The sequence below is a fragment of the Labrus mixtus genome, chromosome 5, assembly GCF_963584025.1.
Source record: "Labrus mixtus chromosome 5, fLabMix1.1, whole genome shotgun sequence".
NCBI lineage: Eukaryota > Metazoa > Chordata > Actinopteri > Labriformes > Labridae > Labrus > Labrus mixtus.
In genome coordinates this window covers 11,979,346-11,995,864 of record NC_083616.1, presented here as the reverse complement: position 1 = coordinate 11,995,864, position 16,519 = coordinate 11,979,346, and the positions used below count along the sequence as shown (strand labels likewise).

The window sequence follows — 16,519 nt, the reverse complement described above, 5'->3', positions numbered from 1 at the left end:
GAGTCTGTCTCCCTCTACGCAGCCCTAATGTGATTAACCCCCAGCGACGGCCCACACTACTGCGTTTAGTCCAGGAAGGCCTCCACTGTCTGGCTCCGCTGCAGCCCTGCAGAAAGACATTATCCAACCTGAAGCTTCTCTTAAAGCAGCTGGGCGTCTCAAGAGAGCGCCACCATGTCCCCCTCCCCCGCCCCACACCTGCCTGCCCTAGTCATTTCCTCTTTGGGACTGTCACTGGCACACTCCTAATTGATAAACTAGATTATCCTGGACCTAATGACAATGATGGAGTTCTATGAAGTACTTTGAAGTTAGAATCGGCTATAAACCACAAACTGAGTTTACGTTCTTTTTTCTTTTCAGGTTAAATCATGTTTTTATCTTGTTTCATGTGCTGCATGAGCTCTTATTAGTCAAAATAAGCCAATTTTAATGTTTCCCTATTATGTTTATTCATGTAGCTTACACACATGAATGAGCATCCACAAATGTTAACACACTCGCAGCCACACGTGGGTGGCCAGTTGAACAGAGGACCTCTTCCCCAGCCTTGTTGCTGCTGCTGCATGTGCTCAGTATTATCCTCCACTCCCTTCTCTCACAGCCGCTGTTGCTGCTCCGCTCCCAGCGGCAGCAGGAAAAGACACAAAGGCTGCTTTTGTTGTGAGCCTTCAGCTTCATGAGTCCCATCCAGCGACTGTCAGTGGGACACTTGGCCTGACCTGTCCACCTGTACAGATGTTACTGAATTGAGACATTGTCTTGATTCTCTGTTGCATTTGTTCATTCTAAAAAACACATGATTACATTTTTTCCCTTTCTTTGTTTCCTGAAACAGTGGTCTCTCATTGTTTAAAGACTTCCTGAATAGAACACGACTTAAATTATTCATTATTTTGTAGGCTTAGAGGTCAAAGTGTAATCTCTCTGTATAAATACTAAGTAGCTTGGGACTGGGGTATGTTGAAATGTACAGACAGAAGTCATGTTAATTGAAGCTCTGCTTTACCCAAAGGCTCCTCTCTGGATCGTAGGTGGTCACAGTTGTATAAGGCTGCGTTTACTCCTCGTGGTGACTCGACTAATTGTAATAATAGAGTGTCTTCTCCTACAGAGGGCACCCAGACACTGATATGGTGTACATTATCATCACTGGTCATATGGACATTTCCGATGGTCCTGTCAACAAGCCACTTTTCAAGGAAAAAATATCCGCTTTACCCCCACAAACAGCAGTTACCCGATACTTATGGCCCACTCATGTGGTTTAGGTGGCAAATATTGGTATAAACATCCACAGGTCCTTCAGACTGAGCACTTAAAAGCCTGACCTGAACAAAGTCGTTTAGAAGATTTTTTTTTTTGCCTGACATTGTCAAATCTTCTCATGACAGAGTGAGTCGAACATTATTTCTGTAACGAAGCGTGATTTGTCGTTCATTTCCAGCTTGACCTAGCTCTTATTCTGTCACGACCCTGAGCGAATCAGTAAGCGTTTCTCCTACTGCAATCTTGGTTGGTCTTTCTGTTTTGGCCTACAATAGGACACACATGCAATTTCAAAGAAGCCAACAATGCCCCCTTAAGAGCATGCTTTATCGTACGTATCTCTGCATGAATAAATATTGAGATGTGTGTGTGGGTTTCAAGGGGTTGTATTTCCCAGTACTTTCATTCTCTGCCTACTCTTCTGGAGTCTTGTAATGTGATTAAAGTCTATTAATCATCAAAGCAACTCTCAGGGGAGCCTGACTCATGAACTAAGGGGAAGAAGCAGGGGTGGGAAGTGTCAAGAAAGCTTTCAGTGAACACTCTCTATCTCTTGTTCAGATTGTGAGAGAAAAGCAGGGTCACTACCCGCTGAAGTGCTGGGTTTTTTGGGGCTTTGTCGGAGTTGTTTGATATCTGTGGGCTTCCTCTTCTCCTCTTGAATCACTTCTCATTAGCAGGGTTGAAGAGGTTTGAGACCAGCAGCTTCCAAATAGTGTAAGTAAAAGTAAGGTTAGACAGTGCGAGTGGAACAGAGTTTGAATTTGGAGGGTTTTTTTCTGAGAAGCTTTGAAGAAATGTCTGTGGATTGACTGTGTCCAATCATCACTTTTCTTCCTACCATCACAAACTAAGTCTTTGTCTTTTTCCTTTTTGCCCCCAGGTTGTCTATTTCACTGAAATGTACAACATCTTTAGCGACCTCACAGACCAGATCGACCAGGCAGGGTTGACTGATGAGCAGAGGGAGAGGGAGACCGAGGCCAAGCTCAGCGAGTTGCGTGCTTTGTCCATTGTCGCTGACGACTGAGAGAGGCGAGCAGAAACACTGAGAAGGGCTCCTTTCATGCCTCTCTAAATGGATTGCACTCTTTTTTCAGGCTCCTTCGCGCAGCTCAAAGAGACAGCAGAAGCCTTAACCTGATTATTAGTTTGTTTCCTTTATGGCCTCATCGCCCCTCATTCCTCTTGCACTATATTCTCATGTCTCATTCCCTCTACAAAAAACTCTCTGAGCAGCTGAAATGCCACATTAACTAAGCCATCAGCCAAGTGCAACATTATAAGCCAATATGTTGTTGTTTTTTTCAGTAAGGACTCAAATTCTCGTCAGAACTAATTAACAAGGTTACACTTCTTGGTTTCAGAGATGTCTATAGACAATTGTTTCCAAAGTAGGAAATGAGCTCGGAAGTGTTTTTATTGGTCTCATCTGCTATGTCACCCACAATCTGTGAAATACACTTTTTATTACCCAACTCTGAAATTACAAACACTACAGACTGAATGTTACTTAATGTACTGCAGGTTATCAGCAAGAAAATGTTTTTCTGGTTTTTTTTTTTGGCCTCAGCTGGTTATCTCAGTATTTAGCTCTGTGCCATGTTGTGAGGGCTTTTCACTGGGGTGTACAGGATGGTGTTGTTAACATCACCCTTGCATTTTGTGCCTACATTTTCCTGACTGTGGATGTAATGTGAAAACATGCTTGTGTTAAGTGGGATGGTGAAGCAGCGTCTGAAGGTCGATCACTCAGGCTGCGGAGAGAAGAACTTGCCCTTTACTGAAGAATAACTGTCCAAAACAAAGGCTGGTGCTCCCTCTGGTGGAAAACACCAATCATGACACACTGTTTTCTTTCCTTCAGCCAGCTATCAATTGTGCAATTGTTGTGCTTCAGTTTGTCTGTTTGCAAGAATTGAAATCATTGATTTCTAGGGTGCACCAACGCCTACACAAGGAAATGACAACTGCTTTTCTTAACTTAACAATAAGACAAAAACAATAGGAAACATGTTGTTGAAATGGCAGAGGAAACTGTAGAAGCAAATATTTTGTTCATATGGTCAGACTGTTAACCAGAGGTGCATGCAATGCAAGTAATATTTAAAAACAAAAAAAAAAACCTACAGAGAGTCCCGTCTTTGTAACATCTGCACCAGGGACCAAATCAAGCTGCCCTTCCATCCCTTTGATTTGGAGCTAAGTCAGGTACAGCCTCAGTACGATGAACATGCTCTGGTCAATGGGACTAAAATAATGATTGTTCACAGATCATGTCAGTGGATTTCTTTGGATTTGTCACACCATAATTGATGTTTTCATTTCAAGTTATCAAAGGAAAGTTTCAAGCGATGGTCTTTGTGTTCTGTAACTTAACTGTCTAAATGAAGGTGTTTTTCTAAATAATGAAGTTTAAAGATAAGGTAGTGGATATTTTTTATTAACATTACATTTAGTTTGTGTTAGGGTTTTGGATGTATTAATATTACAATCTGTTAAACTGTCATGTCAGTACGCAATCAAAAGTGAAATAAAATGATTTAATGAAATGATTTATTATTATATACTGCTTATCAGTCTACTGCATGAGTTCCAGGGTGAGTGCAAGAGTTGTGATATTTTGTCATGTAACATTTAATCACAAGTATTTTCTGTAACTAACCTTTATTTCTGTTTAGTTTCACATCACTGGAATAAGTAGTGTCCTGTCAACAATCTCAGTATAAGCAATATATACAGTTCAGACATTTTTGTTTATACAAATCATTGCTGGTTAAAACCCTCGTTAGTTTAAAAAATGTAACTTTAGGTGAAGGTTAAAAAAGAGAAACGATTTATCAGTAAACCAAGTCGTGACTCTAAACTCTGAATTAGTGTCAAAGACAACAGTGACATTGGAATAAAAAAAGGAGATGTGGTTGGGTTGCATTGGTCTAACCTGTTATGTGAAGAGTTAAAACATTTTGTGCAAGAGGTGGATGTGAGGTAAAACTTCATCGATATCCCAAAATATACCCAAGTATGAGATAAGGCACTGCTAGACGTTAAGTGATTTTTCTGCTCCCAGGTCCATGTCCCATGTTTCTTTTCTTCGACAACAGAAGCCTCTATGTGTTGTTTACTGAATAGAGTCCTTTATATGGCCGTCTTGCTGTACATGTTGGATATTTGTTCCTGGAAGACTCTGCGGATGTCTGCACGTCTACTTTTTAGCGTTGGGGTGAGAAGGCCGTTGGCGATACTGAACGCCTCTGGGTGCAGGTAAAGGTCCTTTACCTGAAAGAAAAGGGGGAAAGGAAAAAAAGTTGGCATCGTGGGGGTTTGTGCCTACTCGTAAAAAAAAAAAAAAAGAGAAACTCCTTACTTGTTCTAAGGACTTTAACCCTGCTTCCTTCCCGACAGCTCTCATGTCCTCTAATACTTCCTTCTTTACATCCTGATGGAAGATCAATAACCCAATCACTTTGGTTCAAAAGTATAAAGTCATCTTTAGTGATCAAGAGAAATGATTAAGGACTTATTAAACATACATGATTCTGGCACAGCTCTTCATATGATCCCACAATTCCTCGCTCTTTTACCCAGTCGACAAATACTTCAGGATCAGGCACAACTATGCCTATTAGAAAAGACTGTAAACAAGAGAAAATCAACTCTTCAGACTTCAAACCACAACATGTTAAGTCTGCTTAGCTCTGGATCACATTCACTGTTTGTATCGTATTGTACCTGTAAACTATCTCCGTGCACAAACACCTGCAGCACAGGAACACAACGCATGTAGACATTTTCAATCTTCTCTGGAGCAATGTACTCTCCCTGGGACAACTTGAAGATGTGCTTCTTCCTGTCAATGATGCGGAGTGTCCCGTTCTGATGGAAGAAAGAAACAAACATTTGCTCTCTTACAGTAGTCAAGAAAATGATTATCTTGCAATTTAGCTCAGATTATCTTGTATAATCTTACTGGGAGCCACTGGCCCACATCCCCACTGTGCAGCCAGCCGTCACTGTCCAAGGCCTCAGCCGTCTTTTCTGGGTCCTTCAGGTAACCTCTGAACACACTGGGCCCACGGATACAGATCTGACAAAAGAAGATGTGGAGAACTTCAGCACTACAAATAGTATTTTTAGTCAAATATGTCGTTTGAAATCTTTATATTAGCTCACCTCTCCGTCTCCGTTCTTAGCATAGTAGTTCATGTCGGGGATGTCTACCAGCTTCACCATGGCACAGGGCAGAGGAGCACCAACATGACCTGACAAAGACACATCCACACAACTCCTTAGCACAGCGTTGACAGATGAGGCACACACACACAGAAACAAGCAATTCAGAGAAAACAAGTTTAAAATCAGAGCTCCACAGATGAAATAACATGAATCGAAGTTAGAGATCGGCATACAGATTTTTGACGCAAAAAAAATGCTTTTTGTCATTTCGAAAATGGCAGGTTTTGGGGTTTTCCGCAGTTGGTTTAACAAAAACAGCCATTTTAAGACACCACTGGGCTCTGGGTAATTGTGATGACCCTTTTATCTCAACTTTTCAATCAGCAAATCGTAAAACTAATTTCAATAACAGATTTTTTTCTACAAATGTTCACAATTTAAAGGTTTCTGACCTGCGATCCAGTCTCCTGGCATAGAGAAAGTACAGCCTGCGGTGCACTCTGTCTGTCCATAACCCTCAAAGATCAGACAGCCCAGCGTGGCTCTTAGAAAGGACAGCACCGTGGGGGAGATGGGTGCTGAAGCCGTCAGGGCAAACCGCAGATTTCCCCCTAAGTTGGCCTGATATACAAGTCATGCAGGCAGAGTATAAGTATGGTTAAAAAAAAAAAACAATTGTCTTGTAGATACAGGGAAGAAAAACATAACTGCATTTTTTTTTTCACCGCAGAAAATATTTCTGTCTACATTGACCATACTGAGCCAAAACATTCCCACTTCTCCAATACACTCCCACAGGACTGAAGCGCTCTGGGTGATTTTGGCATTGATTACTGGAACACTGCTACGCTTGTAAAGTTTGGATAGAAATACATTGACTACATGCAGGGCTGCTGGTGCACTTGAACTTTTGTGTCGAGTTCTGCAAAAATATAGGCAGTGACAACTTTAGGCTTCAGTGATTGATGGGAAGTCGTTAAAGACAGGTGGGTAATGACAGTTTCATTGGAGGTGGATTCCTGACAAGCCACTGGCTGTGTAGGTCTTAAGTTGTGATAATTATTAGCAGCAAAATAGGGAAAGAAAATGGAGCTTCAGACAACTGACCTGGATCCTGTTGAACACCAGTTTGTCCCACAGACTGTTGTTTCGCACAATGCCGCTGCTGAGCTCCGCCTGTTTTCTCTTCACAGCATAGTGGAGCAAAGCTCGACGCAAAGGAGAGGTCACCGAACCCAGGATCTTTACAGAGATCAGTGAAAATGTTCACAAACACAACCAAAAAAATGATGCTAGCCTTCTGAGTGCCCCATAGGCCTCTAAGGTTATATAACATTTGAATGTTTTTACTGACCTTGTCATAGATGCGATTGAGTAAGCGAGGGACGACAGGGAAGAAGGTCGGCTTTAGAGTTTTAATGTCATCCATGAGAAGAGAAATGTCGCCCTGGTAGAATCCTACTCTGGCCCCATGGCAGAACATGGAGACCTGAGACAGAGATAAATGCACCTCATGTTTAAACACACACACACACACACACACACACAACCATTAAAACATGTCTGAGAGTTGGCTCAACTACCTGAATCATCCTTTCAAACATGTGGGCAAGTGGCAGGTATGAGATCGACACATCCTCCTGCCGGATCACAAACGAACCCTGAGAGAAAACAGAAAAATGAGCAAAGCACAGGGGAGCGATAAAAGCCTCGCAGGCAATCAAACACACCGTACGTCTTTTTCAGCAGCAGTTAGATAGCAGAGTCTTTACACAGGGCCAATTAGTTAAAGTACCTGGCAGCGACAGGGGCAATCAAACAGCCAATTAATCATACCATTAGCCACAGCAGGGAAAGGGACAGTTTGGAGACACAGAGACACACGCAGACGGGATGTGATGCTAGCTGTGAGCCTGTTCTCAATTAAACAAGGAGGTGGAAATGTAGACAGACCTCCAGGATCTTAATGACAGAGGAAGTGTTGGAGGCGATGTTGCCGTGGGTGATCATGGCTCCCTTGGGCTTCCCTGGATAAATAAACAAGGCATTATTGCAGTGCAAAGGAAACTACAGCGGTGCCATGAGGAGAGGTTAGTTAGTGGGCACTGAAGGACACTTGTCTAACGATGTGAGTGAAGGATAATTAGGCAGAAATCAGACGCTACCTGTGGTTCCACTGGTGAAGCAAACCACAGCCAGATCCTGAGGCTGGGGCGGCTGCAGCAGGAGGCAATAAAACATGAGAATGTGACAACAGGCTACCTCCTCACTTAATTTAAGCCATGTTTACAAGTGAGCGTTAATGATATCTTATAAGGATAACACTATAATCCTGGAATTTAGCGGAGGATTAGCTATATACTGGGACCAGTTTGATGTAGCAGCTGATAGACTCACCACAGGATCTTTGAGGTTCTGCCTGCCCAGGTCCTAAGAAGTGGACAAGGAGGAGATATTCAGACAATTTACATATCACCATGGATGACTTAATTAAAGGGGAAACACTTAAATGAGTCTACATTACAGGGATGTAGTACTTCCAACCCGCTCACCATGAGCTGCTCCAGTTTCAAAACCTCCACCTCACAATTCTCTGCCCTCTGCACAAAGGCCTCGCTGAAATCATCAAAGAGAACCAGGCAGGAGAGCGTCGGAGTCACGCCTCTCTCCTTGTTCTCCAACAGAGCCGCGGCTTTCTCCTCCCGGTCACAGATCACCAGAGAGATCTCAGCTAGGAAGACACCAAAAAACTCACATCCTTTACTAAACCTGTGCAGGAATGTCAGAGCAGTCAAATGTCAGCTGTCAAACGTAAGGATATCAACTAGGGGTCATCAACTACATTTGTACAAGGGCCAGTTTGTACAAATAGACACTGTGGGGGCCGGACTCTAAGCTGTCAAGCCAGATGTGAAGAAGTTGGTATCACCTAATTCAAGTATTTCAGCCTTGGGATTTTAGTTTTATGTTTATTGTTTAATCGCCTGAGACAAATGAATACTCTGGGGGCTAGATGGGAAACCATCAACATGAACTACAGGTCTTAACTGGTAACCAGTGGGGGACAGTAGGTTACCGTATGTACGATCTTATTCACATTTTCTATTCAAGTACAGTAATCGTATTAAGGCATGACTTCACTTCACAATTTTGAAGTCAATTTTGCTTTTAAAACATTTTTCCCCCTCAAACTCTCTTTCAAAGTTATCACTGTATGTGTCATCATCAGATCTTCTTAAGGGTGATTCTTATCTAGACTTTGAGACCACATGATATAAAAGAATCCAATATTTTCACTAAAAATAAAGTCAAATAAGTTGAATATAAAAATGAAACCTGAGATAGAACATGTACTTTAGGTTAACGCTTCCTTTAAATAATAATATTTAGTGACATCCACATGCAGGTTTTCTCACCCAGGTTGAGGATGTGGACCATGGCCTCCAGCCCCAGCGTTTCATACAGCGGCACCACGGCCATGGAGTAGGTGTAGCAGGCCAGCTCTGAGATAATCCACTTTGACCAGCAGAGGGAGACAAAGCAGCACGGTTAGACTCATTCATAACCCTCTTTACTGAGAGCGTTAAGAGATCTTTATCTAAACATAAGTCCAAAATGCATTATGATTTACCTCACCGTGCATTTCAGATTTATAAAGCAAATTAAACATATTCAGCTTGAAACAACAAACATCACTAAGTGTTTGGACGTGTCTGATGAGAGGTTAAGAGCTCCGATGGAGCAGAAAATGATCTTTCACTTTCAGCATCACACAGGAATAACAAAAATGCCTGATGGTTGTATAAAAAACTAAAAATACTCCAGAAAACTCCAATATGAGCTGCCCTGGAGACCCATATCCAGCTCCAGCTCTCGATTAGAAAAAAGAGCTCAATTTCAGGATGCACAATAAAAAAAAGAAATCCTATTTTAATCGTAAGTTAATCAAAAAATGTGATCCAGTTTAAGAGAAGGCTACACATCAATAAACCTCTGGAGACCTGTGAATGAGAATAAATAATATAATCCTCACAGTGATGATTCCATACCTCTGGTCTGTTTTGTGCAAATATCCCGACAAACTGCTGCGGGTTGGGCTGGCAGCCTTTAGCCAGCAGCCCTGAGCCTAGCACCTGCGCCCGCTCCGCCACCTGAAGACGTTTGAGGTGCTCAGTTAACAAACAGCAAAGAGTTAGAGATCAAATACAATTCATATTTAAACATGTCACACCTCAGTGTAGGGGATCCACTCGTAGGGCTGCTCTGGCTTTCTGAAGCCCAGACACGGGCCATTTCCTAAAGCACAGCAGACAGATGTGACACATCAAGGCTAACTTAAGCATTATTCTGAGTATGAGTCCATGGTAGCTTGTTTATCTTGTGAATGAGAAAATTCAGGTTAAGGTTCAGTGAAATGTCTTAAGGGTTAGTATATATTAAATATATAAATATTTCCCCACCTGCTATCCTCAGGCCTCGCTGGAACATGTCGTAGGCCGTCCTGGTGTCATCGTAGTAAAACTCCAGCAGTGAATCATCTGTAAGAAGAGCCGATCGCCTGCAGCTTGGATCTCCCTATGACACACACCCAATCCAAAACTTCACCACCCTCCTACAATAATGATGCCGACCATTCACAAAAACAAAGTAATACTTTGAGGCCCAAAGCCATCATGATCCACTCACATTGACAGCTACAGACTGGGCCTGGAGATCACAAGGAGGACGCATGGGCCGAGGACGGGTCACCAGCCAGTACGCAGTGAGAGAGGCAAGAGCTCCTAAACCCAGCAGAGAGACGGGGGACAGATTGAGGGAAGACAGAGAGAAGGACGACAGAGGCAGAGACGGCAGAAGATTCCAGAGGTCCTCAGTTTCCGATCCTTTGAGTCCAGCGCTGGAACGGAGTGACCGTAACCACTCCTGGAAATGCATAGCTGCGAAGAGAGGATGGGAAAAATGAAAAGAAAGAAAAATAGTGAAGTGAGGAACATTTAATGCTCTGCTATACAACACAGGAATACAAAAACATGCAGCATCTCCTGCAGAGGGCGCCACACAAACATGAAGCACATTGAATAAGGTTTACTTTTCCTCTCAACCTGTTTTATCATCCATTTGATTTAGTTTATTTTGTTATAATGCACTTATAACAAACTGAAACTGTCTTAAGTATCTATTAAGATCAATACTGATAACAATGTTTATGACAGAGATACTTGTTAACAATCAGTCAATGTTTGAACTGGACCATTAAATCCATCAGGCTGAGTTATCAGCTCAGTGCAGCTTTATCCTTAAATGATTTAAATTGACTGATAAAAAAAGTAGTTTGAATTAGTCTGCACCTTGTTAGAAATAGTAAAGTATAATTCAGAATATCTGAATCCGCCTGAGGAATATCAGTTTATATAATAATACTGCAAAGACTTTTCAATTAAATAATGAATTGTTTAGTCTGCAAAATGTCTTTAAATTGTAAAAATAAATAAACAAATAAATACGTATCCAGTAAAATATCCCAAAGCTGAAGTGCACATCTACAAAGTGCTCTTCTCTAAATATAACAGTTCAAAGTTTTATCATAAAAAGTATCAAAACCCTCACACTGATATAGTTGAAACCAGACAATCATTATTCACATTATTTGCTTGATAAAGCAATGAATCAATGGACTAGTCGTTCAGCCACTTTCATCTGTCAAAATATATTCATAAGAAGTTTCATCTTCAACTAAGAAGCTGCAGGTCAGTACATTTCAAAGAGAGAGAAAGACAATAAAGACAGGAACAAGAGATTTATTTTGAGTCGGAGTTTTGAAGTTGTTAATGCTTTCTTTTTCAGGATTTTCTAGTGACAGTGATCGACACTCAGCTAAAGAAAGTTATTCATCACATCCCAAAAGGATCAGTGTTGGAAAATAAACAAGACTTAAATGACATCGTGAAATGGACAGAACTATATTGTGGCCTCTTTATATTGCCAGTTCAAAGCGGGACATTTAACGTTAACGTTTTTTAATGTAACGTCTCCACTTCAGAGTAAATTTCATGGCAGGGTAATGGTGGGACGAAGTCATCCAATAGCTGCGGAATTGCAATCTAAAAATAGCTTCTATCTATTTCATTCGAAGCATGTTCATTGCTTCCAAAAAATATTGGTGTCTCTATTACCCACAATGCAACTTGACTTGTGACATTTCAGGCAGATATTACAATATGTTATCCAAGTAGCATATCATGTAGCCTGTAAGACTAGCCTGGGGCAGAGATGAGAAGCAGTGTACTGAGGTCTGATGACCTCACTCCTAACTCCCCCACCCCATTACAAAACCCCAACTGTCGCTGCCTTAGGTTACCTCAGTTGAGACCATTCACAAGAGAGACCCTTCTGTAGCTGTAAAGGTCTTCTTTCATACATTTTCTTCACATCACCACTTGTTTTTCACAAGAGCTGTAAACATGCGTCAGAAGACATCTATCTTACAAGAGAAAGTCTACTCTACCTTTAATATTCAAAGCCTTATAGAAGATATCTTTAGAAACATGTTTCCACTTGTGAAACAGTTAAACCTCAGTCGAAGAGTCTGGTTGAAAGGCTGCACCACACTGGGACGCATGCTTGTTGGCACCGCTCAGAAGGAACAAGAACAGAAGCAAAGGCCTGAGCTGCACACAGGGGAGGAGGGGCGAGTGGCGGTGGTGGAGAGACATGAGGAAGTAATAATGATTGGCTTAAAAGAAACAGCCTCTGAGGTTACTCTCAGTCATGTCGTACCACCCTTTCATTCAACACGAGGACTGTAAGAGATTGAGAGAAACTCCAGGGTGTGTACAGTAGCAAGGGGCTGGCGGTGAGATAGGGTGAGGGGGAGGACCGACTTAGTCCAACCCCATCACTTTCTGCCAAACATTTTATTGTTCATATCAAAAGTGAATAAGTGAATAAGTGTAGATGAGAGGGGGGGGGGGGGGGGTAACTTCAGAACATCTAAAGCCCCAAAACAAAAACCTAGCCAAGGTGCTGCTCGTCACAGCCCCTTCTTGACTCCCAGCAAGGAATTCACCTCACTGAATAAATCTCTGCTTTCCCACATGCACTCCCCTCCCCGCACACCCCTCAACCTCTCACCCACTTTCTCCCCCAGTACCCAATAGGAGAGGGGATACTGGTTGATATCACACCCCTCCCCTCCTCTCTGACCATGAAGCTCCTGCGCTGCCTCCCTTCCCTGTATGGGCAAAATGATGCCACACTCAGAATCCACTTCAAGCTTCAATTTATCTGAGTTTAAAATCTGACCCCTGCTGGAGAAAAAACTGCTGCCTATCCCACTGATTCCTTTAAGTCAGTAAAAGACAGAAAACAAAAGGGCTTTTTGAAATGTGACACAATAAAAGAAAATGACAGCCGGCTGTAAGGAGAGCTTCCTGTAGCCCCTTTCTGTCTCTCCCCATCGTTCCCTCCCCTCTCTCTCTTTCCCATTCATCAGGCCTATTGTCAAGGCCCAGACAGGGACCATTGTGCTCCAAGCCTTTACTCCCTGGAAGACACCACACAAAAGAAATAGCAAACACATGAGAAAATAAACTGATATAAACCAAATGTACTTTCATAGCCTGCAAAGAGGAGAAAAAAAATGAATGAATGCCTTCTTACATTTCATTCATATTAAAAGACGGGTACACATGGAGGCATTACTTTAAGTGATATTTAATGTACAAAATGTACATTTTGGGGAAAAGGTCGTCTGATCCATCAAACTATATTTTGTAAAAATTGAAAATAAATTGATATTCAGCTGTTGTTAACAATAAATGCCATTAAAGAGCAGAACACAAGCTCACAGGAAGGCAGCAGCCCGAGGCCGTCTGCATGTCTGTGCACATTGACACACGCTGACAAGCAGAGGCAGAGCTGAGAGCATGCAAGAGATTCACAGCTTCAGTAGGTAGACAAACAAGAGAGCAACGGAGGATGTGGAACGTTCAAAAACAGAAACCAGAAACTGGTTTGGAGATCTGACCTGGAATCAAATGGAAATGTGACTTTCATGGTCAGGGTTTCAGGGGTTTTTAAATGTCAAATGTTATATCGGAGGCCTTAATAAAACAAGCTTCACATTAAGTCAATTAAGAAAAGAGTGGGATAAAGTCAGAGAAATAACCTAACGGGGTCAATAAATGCCAAAGGAGGCTTCACCAAACGTTTTGGTAGGATATTGGTAAAGGAAGAAGAAGATTTTTGTCTTTGTTATGATACAGCAGGTATTAAGGGGGATTTTGTCAATTTAAAGCATATCTGTTCCACAGTCACCCACACCATACTTTTACAAACCAACAAAAGATGGAGTAACAAATCAGTACTCAACAGAGATGCATGATGCAGGACAGAAAACACCTGTGAACAGGAAAGGACAGATAGAGTCAGAAATCAGAGAGAGAGAATAGGGAATGACACACAGGAAAGAAGCCACAGGTCAGATTCGAACCCAGCCTGGGAGAGCTATAGCCTCCGTTACATGGTGCGCGGCATAACCACTAGGCTACCTGGGCGCAACGGAAAATAATTTCTTGACAATTATTTGATAGTTTAAGCCTTACAGAGTTAAAAATACGGATGCAGATTGCAGAATTTAATTTCCTTTGTATTCCCACGCAAACAAAAAGGTTCTGTAAAACCGGATTCAAAATATGTAGCCTATATGGTTGGGGGCGCGGGTGATCCTTGCAGTTGGTGCATCCACCCCATGTGCGGAGACATGGTCCTCTGGGTGTGTGGCCCAGGTTTGGGTCCGACCCGTTCAGCCCGATTTCTGACTCTGTCCTGTCTCCAAAATGTTGGCATTAACAGCCCAAAAATATTAAGAATTAATAATAAATATCAAAATATGTATATGGCCTTCTTGAAGAGCCAGACTTACGTTCCTCCCTCAAATTCAATTTGCTCTCTGAATTGCAACACAGAGTGAGAGGCAGCTCTGTACAGTAGCCTGCAGAGCCTCTGTGGTGATGAGAGCGGAGCTGGGGAATGCTTCCCTCTGACCTAAAAAACTACAGGAGGTGACACGAGGAGGGGGGAGGATTTTATGGGGAAGAGAGAGGGGACAGTGTTGTGTGGCCTGCCAACACCAACACCAACACCAACACCAACACCACCAACACCAACACCAACACCACCACCACCAACAACACCACCACCAACACCAACACCACCAACACCAACACCAACACCACCACCACCAACACCAACACCACCACCACCAACACCACCAACACCAACACCACCACCACCAACACCACCACCAACACCACCACCACCAACACCAACACAAGCACCAGCATCAGCATCAGCACAAGCAGGAATGAACTCAGAGCTCTTCCAATGTGCCCAGAGGAGTGAATGGTCCTGAGGGGAGATGAAGAGAGAGTTACAGGGGGAGGGAGGAGCAGGGGCACGTGAGGCTACCCGGGCATCAAGTGGAGGAGACGATGAATGAAGGAAACGCACAGGTTTTATCTGGCTATGATTCCTAAATTACACACACACACACACACACGTTGGGTCACAATGACATTTTCCTGTTTTAGGGGAATAAGGGAAAACCTCACCAGACATCCAACAAACACCTTCCCTGTCAGGGGCACGGTCATTACTTTCACAGACAGTGTAGCATTTGTGCCTTTTCTCGCCAGCACCAGGTTCACACATCACCATGCGAGTAGGGTAGTCCACCACATTTAGCCTTTCTGTCAACACTCCTCACAGGTCACCTCCGAATCAGTAAGTGGCAGATCTTGCAGCCCTGCCCGGCGGCCACACTACAGCCTACACTAGAGCTGTCAAACACTCAAAAAGAGGATGCCAGAGAGTTGGAACAAGGCCATGTAGGGCAGCTTCAAACATGTCGCATGACCCAGAATATCAGAGCTGCAGGTAAAGAAACAAAAAAAAAAAACAAAGCAGACACAATATGAGAAATGCACTGACCGTGGTTGGAAGAAAGGAATGTCAGAAAAACTACAGTTCTGGGCGGAAACAGTATCCAACTATAATTATTCCCAGGCTGGATCAGGAACAAAATACCACAGCTCAGTGCTAAGGTTGATAGATACACAGAAGTGCACCCCAGTGTCTTTAAAGAATTTGTAGAGACGCTGCAAATATGTCTATTAAACCTTCAAGTCTCTGCTATATGCTATATCCTACATTAATTCTGCAGCAGATGAACCGATAAATAAGCAGAATGCACAACAAAAAAAAAAGAGAAAGCACTGATTTTCACAATCACTAGCCTATATCAAATGGTCTTTGAACGCAACATCAAGAAACATACCGTTGTGAGGCGTGTATCATCTGTGAATGATTTTAAGCGGGATACAAACAATTATTTTAAATGCATACAAAAGTTTCAGAATGATTCAGCTGCAACAAAGTCTCAGCTCGGTAGCCGGGTGAAACTCAGCGGGCTATAACTAAACTTGTATTTGTGTATCGTAATGTGAGCCTTCGAAGTGTTTGTTTGTTTGCCTACCGAGCAGAATTTAGTGCAAAATAAACCAACAACAACCAAATAAATCAAACGAATACCCTACCATACGAAACCTACCTTGTTAAACCGCAGGCCTCCAAAGTCTCCTCAGATTGTGTTACAAACTTTCTAGTTCAGCAGCAAATCCATCCAAATCTGTCCACAGGGCAAGCGCGAGGCGTCGTACTTTTGCTTCCGGTCATAACCTTTGAAGTAAAACGTCCGACGACAACACTGATCGTTAAAACATCTGTGGTTGAGTTAAACTCAATGAAACATGGAAGTTGTCTTAACTGGCCATCTGCAGAGGAAGAACTTAACTTTTTTTTTTTTTTTTTTTTTTTTTTTTAAGACATTGAAGTGCAATTTTATTACAATGTTATCACAAAAATGTTCTTTAAGAAGATGTGATTTTATGATAAATATCACGGTCACGTTGACAAAGACAATTAGGCGTACAAACATAAATTACAAAAAAAAAAGGCAAGTTGTCTTGTTATGTTTATGTTTATCTTTCGCATTTCCTCATTAACATTTTTTCAT

At 42.3% G+C, this 16,519-nt stretch overlaps 2 protein-coding genes across 4 annotated transcripts in view; one reads left to right on the top strand and one right to left on the bottom strand.

The window, feature by feature from the left end:
• Positions 1-3,822, top strand: part of bin3 (bridging integrator 3) — a 32,856-nt gene extending 29,034 nt beyond the window's left edge. The window contains exon 9 of the mRNA XM_061037872.1: positions 2,153-3,822. Coding sequence (XP_060893855.1) covers positions 2,153-2,299 — 147 coding nt within the window. The 3' untranslated portion in view covers positions 2,300-3,822. The remainder of the gene's footprint in view (positions 1-2,152) is intronic.
• Positions 3,823-3,919: 97 nt separating this feature from the next.
• Positions 3,920-16,192, bottom strand: acsl2 (acyl-CoA synthetase long chain family member 2). 3 transcript variants are annotated; one of them, XM_061037870.1, is made up of 20 exons: positions 16,055-16,192; positions 10,132-10,382; positions 9,906-10,020; positions 9,677-9,741; positions 9,495-9,596; positions 8,862-8,961; positions 7,998-8,176; positions 7,843-7,875; positions 7,611-7,662; positions 7,399-7,472; positions 7,029-7,106; positions 6,800-6,934; positions 6,553-6,687; positions 5,898-6,066; positions 5,443-5,531; positions 5,240-5,356; positions 5,002-5,145; positions 4,803-4,904; positions 4,637-4,708; positions 3,920-4,548 (listed from the first exon to the last, which is right to left on the bottom strand). In XM_061037870.1, exons 2-20 carry the CDS (start codon positions 10,378-10,380, stop codon positions 4,408-4,410), a joined length of 2,151 nt encoding a protein of 716 aa, XP_060893853.1. In that variant the 5' UTR covers positions 10,381-10,382; positions 16,055-16,192; the 3' UTR covers positions 3,920-4,407. The 3 variants fall into 3 exon arrangements, with proteins under 3 accessions (XP_060893853.1, XP_060893852.1, XP_060893854.1); XM_061037869.1 differs by lacking the exon at positions 16,055-16,192 and adding an exon at positions 13,817-13,841; XM_061037871.1 differs by lacking the exon at positions 16,055-16,192 and adding an exon at positions 11,951-11,970.
• Between the last annotated feature and the right edge of the window lie 327 nt (positions 16,193-16,519).